Genomic DNA, 15,000 nt, shown 5'->3' on the forward strand with positions numbered 1-15,000 from the left:
CATTATCAGGTGAAGGCGCACTGCCACGTGCAACCTGTTTTAGGGGTGTGATACAACACAAATATAAATATAAAGATATATATACATATATATACATTCTTTATGGACTTATGTTAATATTGTTAGCAGGAGGGTTGGGAACGAGCCCCTCCAGTGGTGTGCTGTTAACTTCACGTCCTGGGTATCCATCCCCCTGATATGAGGGACGGAGGACGCGAAGACGTTCCACGGTCTGGAGACTCGCCCCCAAAAGGTGGGCCGGTGTTGGCTGGAGCGGGAACGCGGCACTTCCACCGAGTCACCACTGGATGACACCGTTCTCGTGTCCCGCGAGGTGACTCTGGCGGACAGCCGTAGTCCCGCCAGGCGTGGCACACCCTGCACCTGTGCCTTGTGGAACACCACAAGGGCCGCCAGGTCCCTGCGGTGTTCTATCGTGTCGACGGGAGCCTCAGGATGGGCTGGGGGCACCTGCTGCTTCCACCAGTCGCAGCGCCCGTCGCTGGATGCCGTGGAGCTTGCTGATGTGTGTGGCAGCACAGGACATCCAGGAGAGGGCGGAATACTCTAAATAAGGCCGTATCTGGCCCTTGTAGAGCAAGAGCCTCCCTCTCATGTCCAGCAAGTTGGCCACCCTCCTCTCTCTTTCTCTCTCTCATTTTTATAGTGATAATAATACAAGTTACCTTTTTCATTTTCTTTATTTCACTCATTTTTTTTTGCAACAAGACTAAAAAATATACTCAATTTGATAATAATAATAATAATAATAATAATAATAATAATAATTCTGTAAACTATTACATATATTTTCTATTAATTTCTATATATTCTATTTTCTTAACAGGCACTTCCTCCCACACACAAGGTCACTCTTATCCAACTCACACAGCCTCCCCCTGACCCCCTCACACCCTTCAACACCCCCTCACACCCCGTCAACACCCCCTGACACCCTCACACCAGGCCGAACCCTTCACTCTGCTGTACGGCCTGTAGAAGTTTGTATTTCAGCTTCTCTTTGGTGTTGTATTTTGGCAGGTCGAGTTGGGTGATGCAGGTGTGTGCGACGGGAAGGAAGCTGTCGTCTGCTGTGCTTTGGATCATCAACTTGAGTGCCTGAGAGAGAGAGAGAGAGTTTATAAGAGAAAAAGAAAGAGAGGGAGAAAATATTGGTGTGTGTGTGTGTGTGTGTGTGAGAGAAAATACAATAAATTACTATTAAATTTATTATTATTATTATTATTATTATTATTATTATTATTATTATAAATTTATTCATATTTCAGAGGAATGACTGAGAAGAAAGGAAGGAAGGAAGGAAGGAAGGAAGAGAAGAGGACAAGAAGGAAGAGAAAAGGAGGACACTCTCTCTCTCTCTCTCTCTCTCTCTCTCTCTCTCTCTCTCTCTCTCTCTCTCTCTCACAGACCCACAGGATATCCCCCCACAGGATGTTGACAAACCCCACAGTCACTCCCCTCAGCCCCTCTCTCTCTCTCTCTCTGTCTCTCACCTACCTTCATGCCCAGAATAGGAACCCTGTCAGTGCCCGTCAGGAACTTCAAAAACCACTTCTTCTGCTCCAGGGAGAGTTTGTGAAATACTTCCCAGAACGTGCGTATGACCGGGTGGTCTGGGAAACATTCGCCCTGGAAACACCGACAGAAATCAATAAACGGAAGGATATTAGTGTGAACGGTGTGTTTATTTACATTCCTGCGGTGTCGTGTGGGAGGACTGGGTGAAAACAGACAGTAGAGGAGGTGGGAAGGGGAGGACTGGGTGAATCAAGACAGCAAAGGAGGTGGGGAGGAGAGGACTGGGTGAATAAAGACAGCAGAGGAGGTGGGGAGGGTAGGACTGGGTGAAAACAGACAGCAGAGGAGGTGGGGAGGAGAGGACTGGGTGAATAAAGACAGCAGAGGAGGTGGGGAGGGTAGGACTGGGTGAAAACAGACAGCAGAGGAGGTGGGGAGGAGAGGACTGGGTGAATAAAGACAGCAGAGGAGGTGGGGAGGAGAGGACTGGGTGAATCAAGACAGCAGAGGAGGTGGGGAGGAGAGGACTGGGTGAATAAAGACAGCAGAGGAGGTGGGGAGGGTAGGACTGGGTGAATCAAGACAGCAGAGGAGGTGGGGAGGAGAGGACTGGGTGAATCAAGACAACCTCCTCTGCTGTTCTACAATGCTGACGAATCCTTGAAAAACACACACACAAAAAAAAAAAAAAAAATATATATATACAAATAAACAAATAAACATATGTAAACCAAACCTAATTAATCCTGCACCTGGTTCTCACCTGCCGAGTGGCGTCACACCTGAGCAGCAGCATCTTGGCCTGAGGGTCGAACAAGAATGGATACTCACAGAACAGGATTGGACTCTGTAATGTAAAGGATTGGATTAGTTCAAGTTGTTTTTAAGGGTTGAAGGGGTAAATGAAGAGTTAAAGGGTGTATTTAAGGGTTTAAGGGGGTAAATAAAAGGTAGAAGGGTGATTTTAAGGGTTTATGAGGCTATTTAAAGGTTTGGTGTCTTTTAAAGGGTGTTTTTAAGGGCTTAAGAGAATAAATAAAGGGTTTTCAATTTATAAAGGGTGTTTCTAAGGGTCTGTCAGTTAAAATTAAAGGAATGTCAATTTTAAAGGGTGTTTCTAAGGGGCTGTCAGTTAAAATTAAAGGAATGTCAATTTTAAAGGATGTTTTTAAGGGTTTAAGAGAATAAATAAAGGGTTTTCAATTTTTAAAGGGTGTTTCTAAGGGTTTGTCAGTTAAAATTAAAGGAAATGTCAATTTTAAAGGGTGTTTTTAAGCGTTCAACATTGAAAGCTCCCCCAAACACAGTCACCCATTCACAAACACCCCCAAACATGGTCACCCACCTCCCAAACACCCCAAAAACACACCCAAACACATCTAAGCACCCCAAAACACACCCAAACACCCCCAAAACACACCCAAACACATCTAAACACCCCAAAACACACCCAAACACCCCCAAGTCACTCACCCACCTTTAAACACCCCCACACCCCCACACACACACACCCACCTCCCTCCTGGACATCGGGTGAAGCCTGCTGTTCATCCAGTTCAAGTAATCATTCCTAATATCAATTTTCTCTGCAATTTCTGGGATGTAAAAGTCGTCGTAGTTCAACCGCCCCACTCGGCAGCCGGCTTGGAAGTTCAGACCGTGGACCAGGGACAACAGCCGCAGGGAAGACACAAGGGCACGCCGGTCTCTGTGTGGTGTGGGTAGGTTAGGTTAGGTTTGGTTAAGATCTGGTTGTGGTAGTGGTGGTGGTCTGAGTGCTTGTAAGTGATGTGGTGGTGTTGTAGATAAGAATTGTTGTGGTGGTAGTAGTAGTAGTAGTAGTAGTAGTAAAAGAAGAAGAGGAGGAGGAGGAAGAGAAAGAGAATGAGGAAGAGAATGGTGGTAGTAGTAGTAGTAGTAGTAGTAGTAGTAGTAGTAGTAGTAGTACACAGACAATTATACTTCTCTCTCTCTCTCTTACACTCAAAACACACACACACACTCTCAGAGAGAGTGTGTGTGCGTTAATTCTCTCTCTCTCTCTCTCTCTCTCTCTCTCTCTCTCTCTCTCTCTCTCTCTCTCTCTCTTACCTCAGAGCTAGATTGGTGAGCTGAAAATTCAGTATTTGTACCACCACATTCTTGTACAAAGTAACCAGCCTTAGTGTAAAGTCCCTTGGAAGAGAGGCAGAGCCAGGAGAGAGAGAGAGAGAGAGAGAGAGAGAGAGAGAGAGAGAGAGAGAGAGAGAGAGAGAGAGAGAGAGAGAGAGAGAGAGAGAGAGAGAGAGAGAGAGAGAGAGAGAGAGAGAGAGAGAGAGAGAGAGAGAGAAGAGAATTAATTTTTCTCCTCCAAACATATACTTAAAACACACAAATCAATAGAAAAACAAAGAAAAAACACCAAAACACATTTAAAACACCCCAAAACACCTTTAAAACACCCCTAAACACACTCAAACACCCCAAACACACCCAAAACACAACCAAAACACCCCCAAACACTCCCAAAACACACTCAAACACTCCCAAACACACACACACACACACATACACACAAACAATCCAACTCACTGAACACCTCCGCCATCTCCTTGCCAAGCTTCAACACTCCCTCAGCATACGGCGTTTGGAGTTTGGCCGTTTGTTTAGGGTCAGTGAAGTCCTTGTACAGGGGAAGGACATAACAGCGTAAGGCGTCCTGGCTGGGGGGATGCGAAGGAAGACTCTTGGCCACGTTTTGAATGCCAGTACGAACCTGTGGACGTTTGGATACGTTTGGATTAGCTCGGTAATGGATCAGTGGACGCTTGTGAGATTCTGCGTGTGAAATGCCAGCAGGTCGGTTTGTCCTGTTTTGTCCTGGGAAACCTTCAGTAAAATGCAGTGAAACGCACACAAACGCACGCACTCGCCACTTCCTGGATGGTCTCCCTTGCAATCCGGCCAATCTGAGCCACACAGTCCTCAGCCAAACGGTAGTCCAGCCCGTGTGTGTGTTTGTGCAAGCCAGCAAGCGTGAGGGAGCTGTTCCAAGCGCACACTGAGGCAAACACTGTCTCTGTGTTCCTGTGTTTGGAAGTGGGTGAGTGAATGAGTGTAAACAAACGTGGGGATGGAAATATTGTTCGTTCGTTTGTTTGTTTGTTTGTCTGTTTGTAAATAGATTGATATGACACAAATGTAAACAAACACAAAAAATACAACATTCTGTCGCTGAAAACATAAAAAATAAATTATATAACACAAACAAACACACACACACACACACACACACACCCAAATCATACCAAAACACACAACACACTCCCAAACACACACAAAATATACCATACCACACCCAAACACACACACACACACACACACACACACACACACACACACACACACACACACACACACACTTACGTAAACAAATCGTCATCAATCATGTCTTCTTCCTCAATTGACAGAAGTTTCTTAATAATATGTTCTTGAATTGTGAGAGAGAGGGCATTTGGTCGGGGTAGGGGAGGGCTGCAAAAGTCCTCAGCACCCCCACTCTCCCTGCTGACAGTGGCCAAGCTGACGTCACCCCCTGCGAAGATCTGGGAGAGAGAGAGAGAGAGAGAGAGAGAGAGAGAGAGAGAGAGAGAGAGAGAGAGAGAGAGAGAGAGAGAGAGAGAGAGAGAGAGAGAGAGAGAGAGAGAGAGAGAGAGAGAGAGAGAGAGAGAGAGAGAAATTGGTTAGTTTTAGGCTTATATAATTTAATTCATGTTTGTTTAGAATTATTCATCATCATTATTATTATTATTATTATTATTATTATTATTATTATTATTATTATTATTATTATCATTATTCAGTTTGTTTTTCTTGATTATAAATAAAAGAATATACTTTATGTACACCACTACTACTACTACTACTACTACTACTACTACTATTACTACTTTTCTCCCTCTTCCTCTTCCTCCCACCACCCAAACACACACACACACACACACACACACACACACACCTAACAAGAGGATCACCCTTGGGAGTATAGCCCAGTTGACCCTGCTTGTTTGACCCCCACAACAGCAGGTAGCCGGCCTGGGTCACGGCAGCAGAGTGGTGACCCGCAGCGGCCAGCAGGACTAAGAGGGTGCCAGCCAAGGAGGTCACCAGGGCAGGATCCTTCTGGGGCCCCTGTCGGTGTCTAAGTGCCAACTGGCCGAAGGTATTTTGTCACCATCTGAAACACACAAAAGCAAAAAATAAATAAATAATGATGATAACACACACACACACACACACACACACATATATACAGACACATAGACACAGACATACATACATACAGACACCCACCAGCAGTCAAGGCAAGGGTGTGGTTGGCGCCACAGGCCAGCTGCACTGTCACCTTCCTGGCCAGACTCTTGACAAGCTTGCGTGTGGCGGTGTGACTGTCGCAGGAGTTGACGCCAAGCTGACCGTACCCATTGTCACCCCGTGCGTAGATCTGAGGAGAGAGGGAGAGGTGGGAGGGGGAGAGAGAGAGAGAGAGAGAGAGAGAGAGAGAGAGAGAGAGAGAGAGAGAGAGAGAGAGAGAGAGAGAGAGAGAGAGAAACTAAGACCTAATCTAACAAAACCCAACTTAACTTAAGATATAATATACCTTTAAAGAGAGAGAGAGAGAGTGAGAGGGGAGATTAGAGAGAGAGGGAGAGGGAGAGAACCTAACCTGTCTAGGAGAAATAATTTGAATATACTTGTACAGTAAAATCCCTCTCATCCGGCATTCCAGTATCCGGCAGCTTCAAGTATCCGGCACATTTTTCCCTGAGCCTTAAAATCAATAAAAAATCAATGTGTACTCACAAAATCGATTAAAATTCCCGCACAAGGCATACTCTGTCCCCTGGCCACCACAGCGCACTGCTTGGCGCCACCCGCGGCCCGCTGCACTGTGTTTACCGAGTGACTCAGTCCCGCGTGTGCACTGTTTATCACCTGACGCCTTCATCATGCCTCAAGTTGTACAAAAGAGGGAGTGTGTTGTGCTTACACTTAAGCAGCTGATCAGATCAGCTGCTGATTAAGATCAGCTGATCTCTGTTATGGTAAGATGCGTGAGTGTGTAAGATGCTGGTCATTGTGGACATAATTTCACTTCTATTCAAGTATCCGGCAATATTCAAGTATCTGACATGTCGGCGGTCCCGTTGATGCCAGATAAGAGGGATTTTACTGTATATATATTGATAACAAGAGAAAAATGAAAAATGTATTGCTCTCTCTCTCTCTCTCTCTCTCTTTTACAGCTACTAAAATAACAAAATTATTTCTACTCTCTCTCTCTTTCACACACACACACATTACAGGCTCTCTCTCTCTCTCTCTCTCTCTCTCTCTCTCTCTCTCTCTATCTCTCTCTCTCACTCACCAGGCCCCAGGAGGTGAGAGAAAGAGAGTGCTGGTCTCCGGCTGCCACCTGAACGATGCTGTAGTTCTGTAGCTCATCAATTAATTCTGCAGGTGAGAGAACAGGTGGTGAGGAGGAGAAAGTGCTATTGGAGTGTTGTGTGGTTATGGTGGTGTGGTGGTAGTAGTAGTAGTAGTAGTAGTAGTAGTAGTAGTAGTAGTAGTAGTAGTAGTAGTAGTAGTAGTAGTAGGTTCATTACATTCCAACCACAGTACATAAATAAATAAATAAATAAATAAGTAAATAAATATGATCAAAAAATAAGAAAACAACAACAACAACAACAACCACATAAAAACTGATGACCCCAACCAGTCACCATGACCTCTAGTACAAGGGTCACACAGGGCCACCACACTGCGACCTGACACAAACATAAACAAGACACCTTTTATGCATGAAGGACAAGTGACCTATGACCCAACAGTGACCCACAGTGACCCACATTGACCCACAGTGACCAACAGTGACCCACAGTGACCCACATTGACCCCACAGTGACCCAACAGTGTCTTCACCTAGAACTGTGGAGTGTACAAGTGCCCAGCTGACACGTGGAGGTGCAGGTGTCAAGGCTAGGTCACATTAGGTCACCTGAACAGAGAGTGTAAGGGGGGTGGCCTGGTGAAGGGAGGGGGGCCAGGTCAACCCTTAAATTGTGTGTAATAATGAAAATAATGATAACAGTGACCTCTATCTCTCTCTCTCTCTCTCTCTCTCTTAGGTTAGGTTAGGTGTTTACTTGGCACTCTGGCGTGTACCGAGGTTCCCACACTGCCAAGGGCGGCGAGGGGGGCGTGGGGGGAAGCACAGGGGCACATCCAAGGCTGCGTCACAAAATTTAGTGATTCTTTAGTTTAGTTGTAAACAAAACTATTCTCTTAAAACTACATTTATCTGGTAACTATGCACACACACACACACACACACGCACTCACACATACACACACACGCACACACACACATTTAACTAGGGAGAGGCGTCACTGGCTGCACAGGGAAGCAATTTAAGTGGTCTGAAATATCTTACTGGCGTTGTGTGGCGACATCAACAAAGCAACACCATTTCTCAAGTAAATAAGTATTATATCTAACTCAACACCATCTCAGGCACTCACCTTCCTGTATCTGGTGGTGTGTGCGTGTGTCTGTAGGTGTGGAGGAGCCCTTGAAAGCCAGCACCTTGTACACCTGGTTAAACATAAGATGCCTGGCCTGTAGATCCACGTTTTTGGCGCGACTCTGTGGGCCGTCTCACTTCCCAGGGACAGTTTTTTTGTTTTTTACTAATTACACTGGTTTTTATATATATATTTATCGGTTTTCTAGGTTATGATGATTAATAAAGGTTATATTATTCGTTTTGCATAGGGTTTATCTTATACTAGTATTTTAAGATACCACAAGTTATAAAATCCCACATCTCTAATCTTTGCCTTTTTTTTCTTATTTACGCCACTTTTCCTTTATATTTTCCGGTATAAGATAATGTAAAATACTTAAAAGACTCCGTACTAGTTGTTTATTTATCAAAAGTAACCTCAATTAGTGAATTATAACGCGATCGTCCCTGTCTCAACACTGTACCATTATACAATGTTGACATCCTGAGGACTGTCTAAGAAAGATGAAAGAAATTTAATCCTCTTCCTCTTCCTCGTCTTCCTCACCCTCATCCTCCTTTCTTCCCCTTCCTCCTCTGGCAGAAAAGGGATAAGAGGAGGAAGTAAACGAAAATAAAGAAAGGAATAAGGAAATACTGAATAAAGAAAGAAATAACGAATAATATGATTTAAAACTTTGTCCCTGTTATTTTCCTTCATTTAAATCCTATTCCTCCTCTTCTTCCTCCTCTTCTTCCTCATAATCTTCCTTTCTTCTTCCTTCTCAACATTACTCACCATTTTGTGGTTTTAAATGAAAGATTTATATATCATCTTGCGAACATTTTCAACACACACACACACACACACACACACACTGCATCACCATCTGTACAACGAAAGACAAGGCAACACACACACACACACACACACACACACACACACACACACACACACACACACACACACACACTGTATAAGCATATGTACAACGAAAGACAAGGCAACACACACACACACACACACACACACACACACACACACACACACTGCATAAGCATCTGTACAACGAAAGACAAGGCAACACACACACACACACACACACACACACACACACACACACACACACACACACACTGCATCACCATCTGTACAACGAAATTCAAGGCAACACACACACACACACACACACACACTGCATCACCATCTGTACAACGAAAGACAAGGCAACACACACACACACACACACACACACACACACACACTGCATCACCATCTGTACAACGAAAGACAAGGCAACACACACACACACACACACACACACACACACACACACACACACACACACACACACACACACTGTATAAGCATCTGTACAACGAAAGACAAGGCAACACACACACACACACATACACACCAGAAACACCTAGAAACACCTAGAAACACAATTTTACTCCCAAAAACACCTAGAAACCCAAAAAACACTTAAAAAACACTTAATTTCCTTTCAAAACACCCAAAAAACACTCATTTCTAGCCAAAAAACACTTAAATAACACTTAATTTCCTTTCAAAACACCCCAAAAGCACTCATTTCTTGCACAAAAACAGCGAATAACACTTAATTTCCTTTCAAAACACCCAAAAAACACATTTCTAGCCAAAAAACACTTAAATAACACGTGATTTCCTTTCAAAACACCCAAAAAAAACACATTTCTAGCCAAAACACTTAAAAACACTTAATTTCCTTTCAAAACACCCAAAAAAACATATTTCTAGCCAAAAACACTTAAATAATACTTAATTTCCTTTCAAAACACCCCAGAAGAGACACACACCTACCCAAGGACAGCGAAAAAACAATTTCTACCCAAACAAACTTGAAAAACACCAAAATCTAAAAAAAAAACACAAAAAAATAAAAAAATATATAAAAAAACATCCCCTGCCTTTTTAAAACACCACAGAAACGGTGAATTCACTTAAAAAAAACACTGAAAGCACGACTATTCCCTTTCAAAACACCAAAAACTCTCACTTCTATTCCAAAATGCCTAGAAAAAAAAATTGCGTATTTAACTCAAAACACTTCATCTTATATTACAAGGCTGCCACATCACCACCACCACCACCACCACCACTACTACTACTACTACTGCTACTACTACTATTTTTTGCTTACCTTTAAAACGCTGGAAATTCAGTGAAAATCTTTTCTTAATATTTCTTCTTTTCCTTCTCCTCTTCCTCCTTCCCTTCCCTCTTCTTCCTCCTCCTTCTTCATTTCTCCTTCTTTCCTCCTCTTTCTATTCTTCTCTATGCATGAAAACAGCTGGAAAATATAGGAAATAACACTAAATACTAATGGAAGGGCACTGGGAGGAGGGAAGGTCCAGGGTCTCGGTCCCCGGATGAAGGCGGCTGATGACGTCACGTCCGCCATATTTACGTTACGCAAATGATTTTGAAAATGACCCCTCGCAAAAATGGAGCTAGGCCGGAATGCTTTACATATTATGAAAGGGCATAATTTTAAATTAATTCTGGACATATAAAAATATTCCAAGCTTCAGTAATAATAAAGCTATATTTAAATAACTATATGAAAAAGTGTTCGAACAAACGCGATAAAAAAAAACATTCCAAAGTCCACAAATCTCATTTCTCACGAACACAATACACTTTAAAAAATCGAAACTATTTTTACAAACAATCAGAAGTTAACCGGAAGCTGAAATAAATAAATAAATAATTTATAAATGTCGACTTTTTGAGTTTTCAACGGGTCTAAAACCCCTCTAAAAGTCCACGTATTTCACTCAAAAGCATCATAACATATTTAAAAGACAATAAACGATTTTTTGAGCCCATAAAATCTTGCCTAGCGGCTGAAATAAAAAATCATGTTTGGCGGTATGAAAAATTTAACGGCAAACAGCAACAATTATTTACGCTGAAACAACCTCATAATCGACATGTTTCCCTTAACACTCGCACGCAAAACACTCAAAACACCACCAAATATTTTTACAAACCATAAAATCTTAGTTAAAAAGCCTAAATATATAAGTTAAGAAAATAGAAGGAATATTGGAACCGGGGGTAGACTCTGGCAATCCATCATGGCGGCCGCGGGAGGGCTGGGAGGGGGCTCAGATAAAAACAAGGTTGGCTATCTCTCTTTCCTTATTATTTGTGGTTGTTATGAAGGTTATTTCTCTGTTTTCTGGATTAATTTCAGCTGTGTGTATGCGTGTGTGTGTATATATGTGTGTGTGTGTGTGTGTGTGTGTATATATCTATGTGTGTGTGTGTGTGTGTGTGTGTGTGTCCGCCTCTATTCCATGATAAATAGCATTATATTCTCTCTTCTCTTCTCCCCTTTTGCTATTAAGTATCAAGTATTTTCCAGGTATTTCCAGTGTTTTCCAGGTAGTGTCGTAGGTTGAAGCCAGACCTCTGCTACCTGTCACTACTAAACTCACCTTAATTGACCTCCTGTGCCTCTGTGGTCCCGTTCCCTGGTGTTTAAATGAAAAGAGACACACACACATCCGCACTGCACGGTGTTTCCCAGGTACACTGAGGAAGACAATAAAAAATCATAAATAAATAAATAAAAATCCCAAAACGCCTGGAGCAGTCTGCCTCCCTCCCTCGGTGAAGGAGGTGGAAACAAGCGGACCCTCACCATGGGGTACAACCGGATACTTTAATTATATGGCAGGAAATGCGAGGGTACATTGACTTTATAAGCGAATAGAAATGAAAATATGTCACTTGAAGCACTGTGAGGTGTTAAGAGAGAGAGAGAGAGAGGGAGTCGGTTCCCCGCGCCAAATAGCCTATCACTTATAATTAAACCTTTAAATTGACGGAAACTCGAATAAAAGCATAGAAAACGAGAGGACTGAGTTTATAAGCGAACCTTAAAATTAATTAGAAGTTATGAAAGACACAGTAGACTGTTTATAATGATACTGAAGACTGAAAGAGTGAAAGGGTTAGCCTATCACTCACAATTAAATCATAAATTAATGAAAACTCCAATATAATCATAGAAAACGAGTTAACCAATATCTTCACTCCTTCATCTCCTATTCTGTCCACCTCCCCAATGCAAGAGTCAACCAGTATATTCACTCTTTCACCACTATTCTGTCCACCTCCGCAATGCAAGAGTCAACCAGTATATTCACTCTTTCACCACTATTCTGTCCACCTCCCCAATGCAAGAGTCAACCAGTATATTCACTCTTTCACCACTATTCTGTCCACCTCCCCAATGCAAGAGTCAAGCAGTATATTCAGTGTTTCACCACTATTCTGTCCACCTCCCCAATGCAAGAGTCAAGCAGTATATTCAGTCTTTCACCACTATTCTGTCCACCTCCCCAATGCAAGAGTCAAGCAGTATATTCAGTGTTTCACCACTATTCCATCCACCTCCCTAATCAGTGTGTATCTGGCTGTGGTACATAAGCATATACAAAGGAATATTTCAAAGATAAGGGTGTGATTGGCTAACCTAACACACACACAACAATTGGTTCTACTTCAAATTGATTTACTAACAATGTGTCTGTGATATATATGCACTGCCAAGAGCTTGTATATAGACTATGCTAACCTAACCTAACACACATATAATAAAATAAACAAATGTCATAGGATACATTTTTTATTTACAGATAAAGTATATTTACAACACCACACAATGAAAAACATGAATACGATGGCTCAATCTATATTTACGTGGACTCTTGCAACCAAAACACCATGATATTCTGCATCACATGATAATAATAATAATAATAATAATAATAATAATAATAATAATAATAATAATAAGGTTAGCATGAGGAATGACTGATTATAATTCAACCAGCATTGGCAGATTTTATGATGAAATGTTGTTACAAGGTATTATAGGCCTGTACCATCACCAGTTCATTAATATAGGCTGTTTTTGAGGAGGCAGAGGCCAAGAGAAGGAGAGAGAGAAAGGTGTTAGGCAAGAAAGAAAACAATAATCTCATTTCACCTCACCTCTCTCTCTCTACATCTCTCTAACTTGTCTACATTTCTCATTATAAATATTGTTGAAAGTTTAAGCTGGGAGAGAGACAGGAATAATGTCACTTCATCTCACCTCTCTCTCTCTCTTCACCTCCCTAACTTGTCTAAATGTTGATATTTTTAGTAGAGGTTCAGGGGAGACAAAAGGTGATATGAGATGTTATGACAGAAAATACATAGGAATATTCTCACTTCATCTCACCTCTCTCTCTCTCTTCACCTCCCTAACTTGTGTCACAGGGGAACTACGTACTAGATGATAAAGAAGAGGAAGAAGTTACTCAGTTTGTGGGAGTTTTGGGGATGAGTTAAGTTAATCCCATTACGTCACACTGATGGAATGCCCTTAGGGAAACGTACGTGTGTGTGTGTGTGTGTGTGTGTGTGTGTGGAAAGATATAATTGTTTATGTACAGTCTCTCTCTCTCTCTCTCTCTCTCTCTCTCTCTCTCTCTCTCTCTCTCTCTCTCTCTCTCTCTCTCTCTCTCTCTCTCTCTCTCTCTCTCATTTTCCAGGGTGCTTATGTACAGCCTCTCTCTCTCTCTCTCTCTCTCTCTCTCTCTCTCTCTCTCTCTCTCTCTCTCTCTCTCTCTCTCTTTTTCCAGGGTGCTTTCAAGACTCCATCAACAAATTTAAGGGAGAATCTTTACGCATTTTCAAGGGTGCTTTCAAGATTCCAGAGGTACATTATCTGGAAGACTGGAAATATTGCGTCACGTCTCAGCAACCTTTAAAAGCAACTACAGTAATCCAGGAGAGAGAGAGAGAGAGAGAGAGAGAGAGAGAGAGAGAGAGAGAGAGAGAAAAATTGTGTTGAATCTTATTTTCGCCCACCATGGTTGCCTGAGCGGAGAAAAAGTTACTGAATTTTACGCTATTTCTCACTTATTTGTTGAGCTTTTGCATTCTCCTTCCAGGTGGACGTAAAGAAAGAGTTGACGTATCCATACATGCCTTCAGAATTATCATAGTAAACAAAATCATCAAGAAATGTGTATTAATGTGTGCGGTGATGTTCAGGGCGATCGTGAGGGTAGCTAGATGGAAGGAAGGGAAAGGCTGTATATATTTCTACTTGTAATAAAGTTAATAGTGAATATTTTTCACTGAAATTAATAGTGTAGACGCGTCAGTTATTCCCCTGTGTACACTATTAAAAGAAACGTGAAAATCTATCAGGTTACTTTAAAAATTGAGAAGGCACGTCCAGGTTAGCCTAGCCTAGCCTAGCCGACATGATCCAGTGGCAAGATTTATAATATGCTTGATCAACTGAAATTAATAATATTCCTGATACTTTCTCCAGTCTCACATCAGGCAGTGGTGCTCATGATTCATCTACAAGCGGTTTATCATTCAAAGAAAATCCGCAAATACGAGTTTCAGCCAAGATTTGAAACTCCAAGGGACATCGTCATCTGTACAGGGTAACGCAAAATTTGTTGTAATCACTTTAACACAGTAATATTCACTTATATAACCACTGCTCGCGACCACTTCACATTGCCAAATCAATATATCCTTCTCTCCACTAATTCTTATTCAATCTGCAAGCAAAACCTCTGAAAATAATAATAATAAAAAAAAACGCAATGTTATGATGTGTCTAAGCTTTTTGCCTTGCCCTGTTAAAAGATCAGCTGATTTCTTGTAAACACCGAGTGAAATGAGAGAGAGAGAGAGAGAGAGAGAGAGAGAGAGAGAGAGAGAGAGAGAGTAATTAGCAAACTTCTGTAATTAGGAGATATTAATTTGACCTTTTAAACTGAATTATTACGTCTTCAGTCTGTCTGTTATTGACGCTACAGTTCACCCTCGTCAATTAATCGT

General features: G+C 42.1%; 3 protein-coding genes across 31 annotated transcripts in view; 1 reads left to right on the top strand and 2 right to left on the bottom strand.

Moving 5' to 3' along the window:
* Positions 1-15,000, top strand: part of LOC135101162 (valine--tRNA ligase-like) — a 94,677-nt gene that overhangs the window by 59,426 nt on the left and 20,251 nt on the right. The window lies entirely within an intron of this gene.
* Positions 1-15,000, bottom strand: part of LOC135101164 (uncharacterized) — a 166,297-nt gene that overhangs the window by 38,874 nt on the left and 112,423 nt on the right. The gene's annotated exons all lie outside the window — the stretch shown is intronic.
* On the bottom strand, positions 784-12,028 carry LOC135101166 (probable E3 ubiquitin-protein ligase HERC4). Of its 19 annotated transcripts, none has more exons than XR_010269101.1 (10): positions 10,274-10,590; positions 8,104-8,176; positions 7,728-7,812; positions 6,947-7,032; positions 6,382-6,513; positions 5,872-6,022; positions 5,537-5,755; positions 4,945-5,123; positions 4,111-4,605; positions 3,086-3,247 (listed from the first exon to the last, which is right to left on the bottom strand). XR_010269101.1 is itself a non-coding variant. In XM_064004726.1 (9 exons), the coding sequence occupies exons 6-9, from the start codon at positions 4,965-4,967 to the stop codon at positions 3,192-3,194; spliced, it is 435 nt and encodes a 144-aa protein (XP_063860796.1). In that variant the 5' UTR covers positions 4,968-5,123; positions 5,537-5,755; positions 5,872-6,022; positions 6,947-7,032; positions 8,104-8,684; positions 10,274-10,544; the 3' UTR covers positions 3,086-3,191. The 19 variants fall into 19 exon arrangements, 3 of the variants coding, with proteins under 3 accessions (XP_063860797.1, XP_063860796.1, XP_063860798.1); XR_010269100.1 differs by having other exon boundaries at positions 8,104-8,684; positions 10,274-10,589; XR_010269099.1 differs by lacking the exon at positions 7,728-7,812 and having other exon boundaries at positions 4,111-4,294; positions 4,448-4,605; positions 8,104-8,684; positions 10,274-10,555.

The sequence above is a fragment of the Scylla paramamosain genome, chromosome 6, assembly GCF_035594125.1.
Source record: "Scylla paramamosain isolate STU-SP2022 chromosome 6, ASM3559412v1, whole genome shotgun sequence".
NCBI lineage: Eukaryota > Metazoa > Arthropoda > Malacostraca > Decapoda > Portunidae > Scylla > Scylla paramamosain.

Bases quoted from the DNA above. Each gene is read 5' to 3' on its own strand.
- LOC135101166 (XM_064004726.1), bottom strand. From the start codon at position 4,967: ATGATTGATGACGATTTGTTTAC. The intron at 4,606-4,944 runs GTAAGTGTGTGT...TTCCAAACACAG, and splicing joins ATTGATGACGATTTGTTTAC to GAACACAGAGACAGTGTTTG. The intron at 4,295-4,433 runs GTGCGTTTCACT...AAACGTCCACAG, and splicing joins TGGCGAGTGCGTGCGTTTGT to GTTCGTACTGGCATTCAAAA.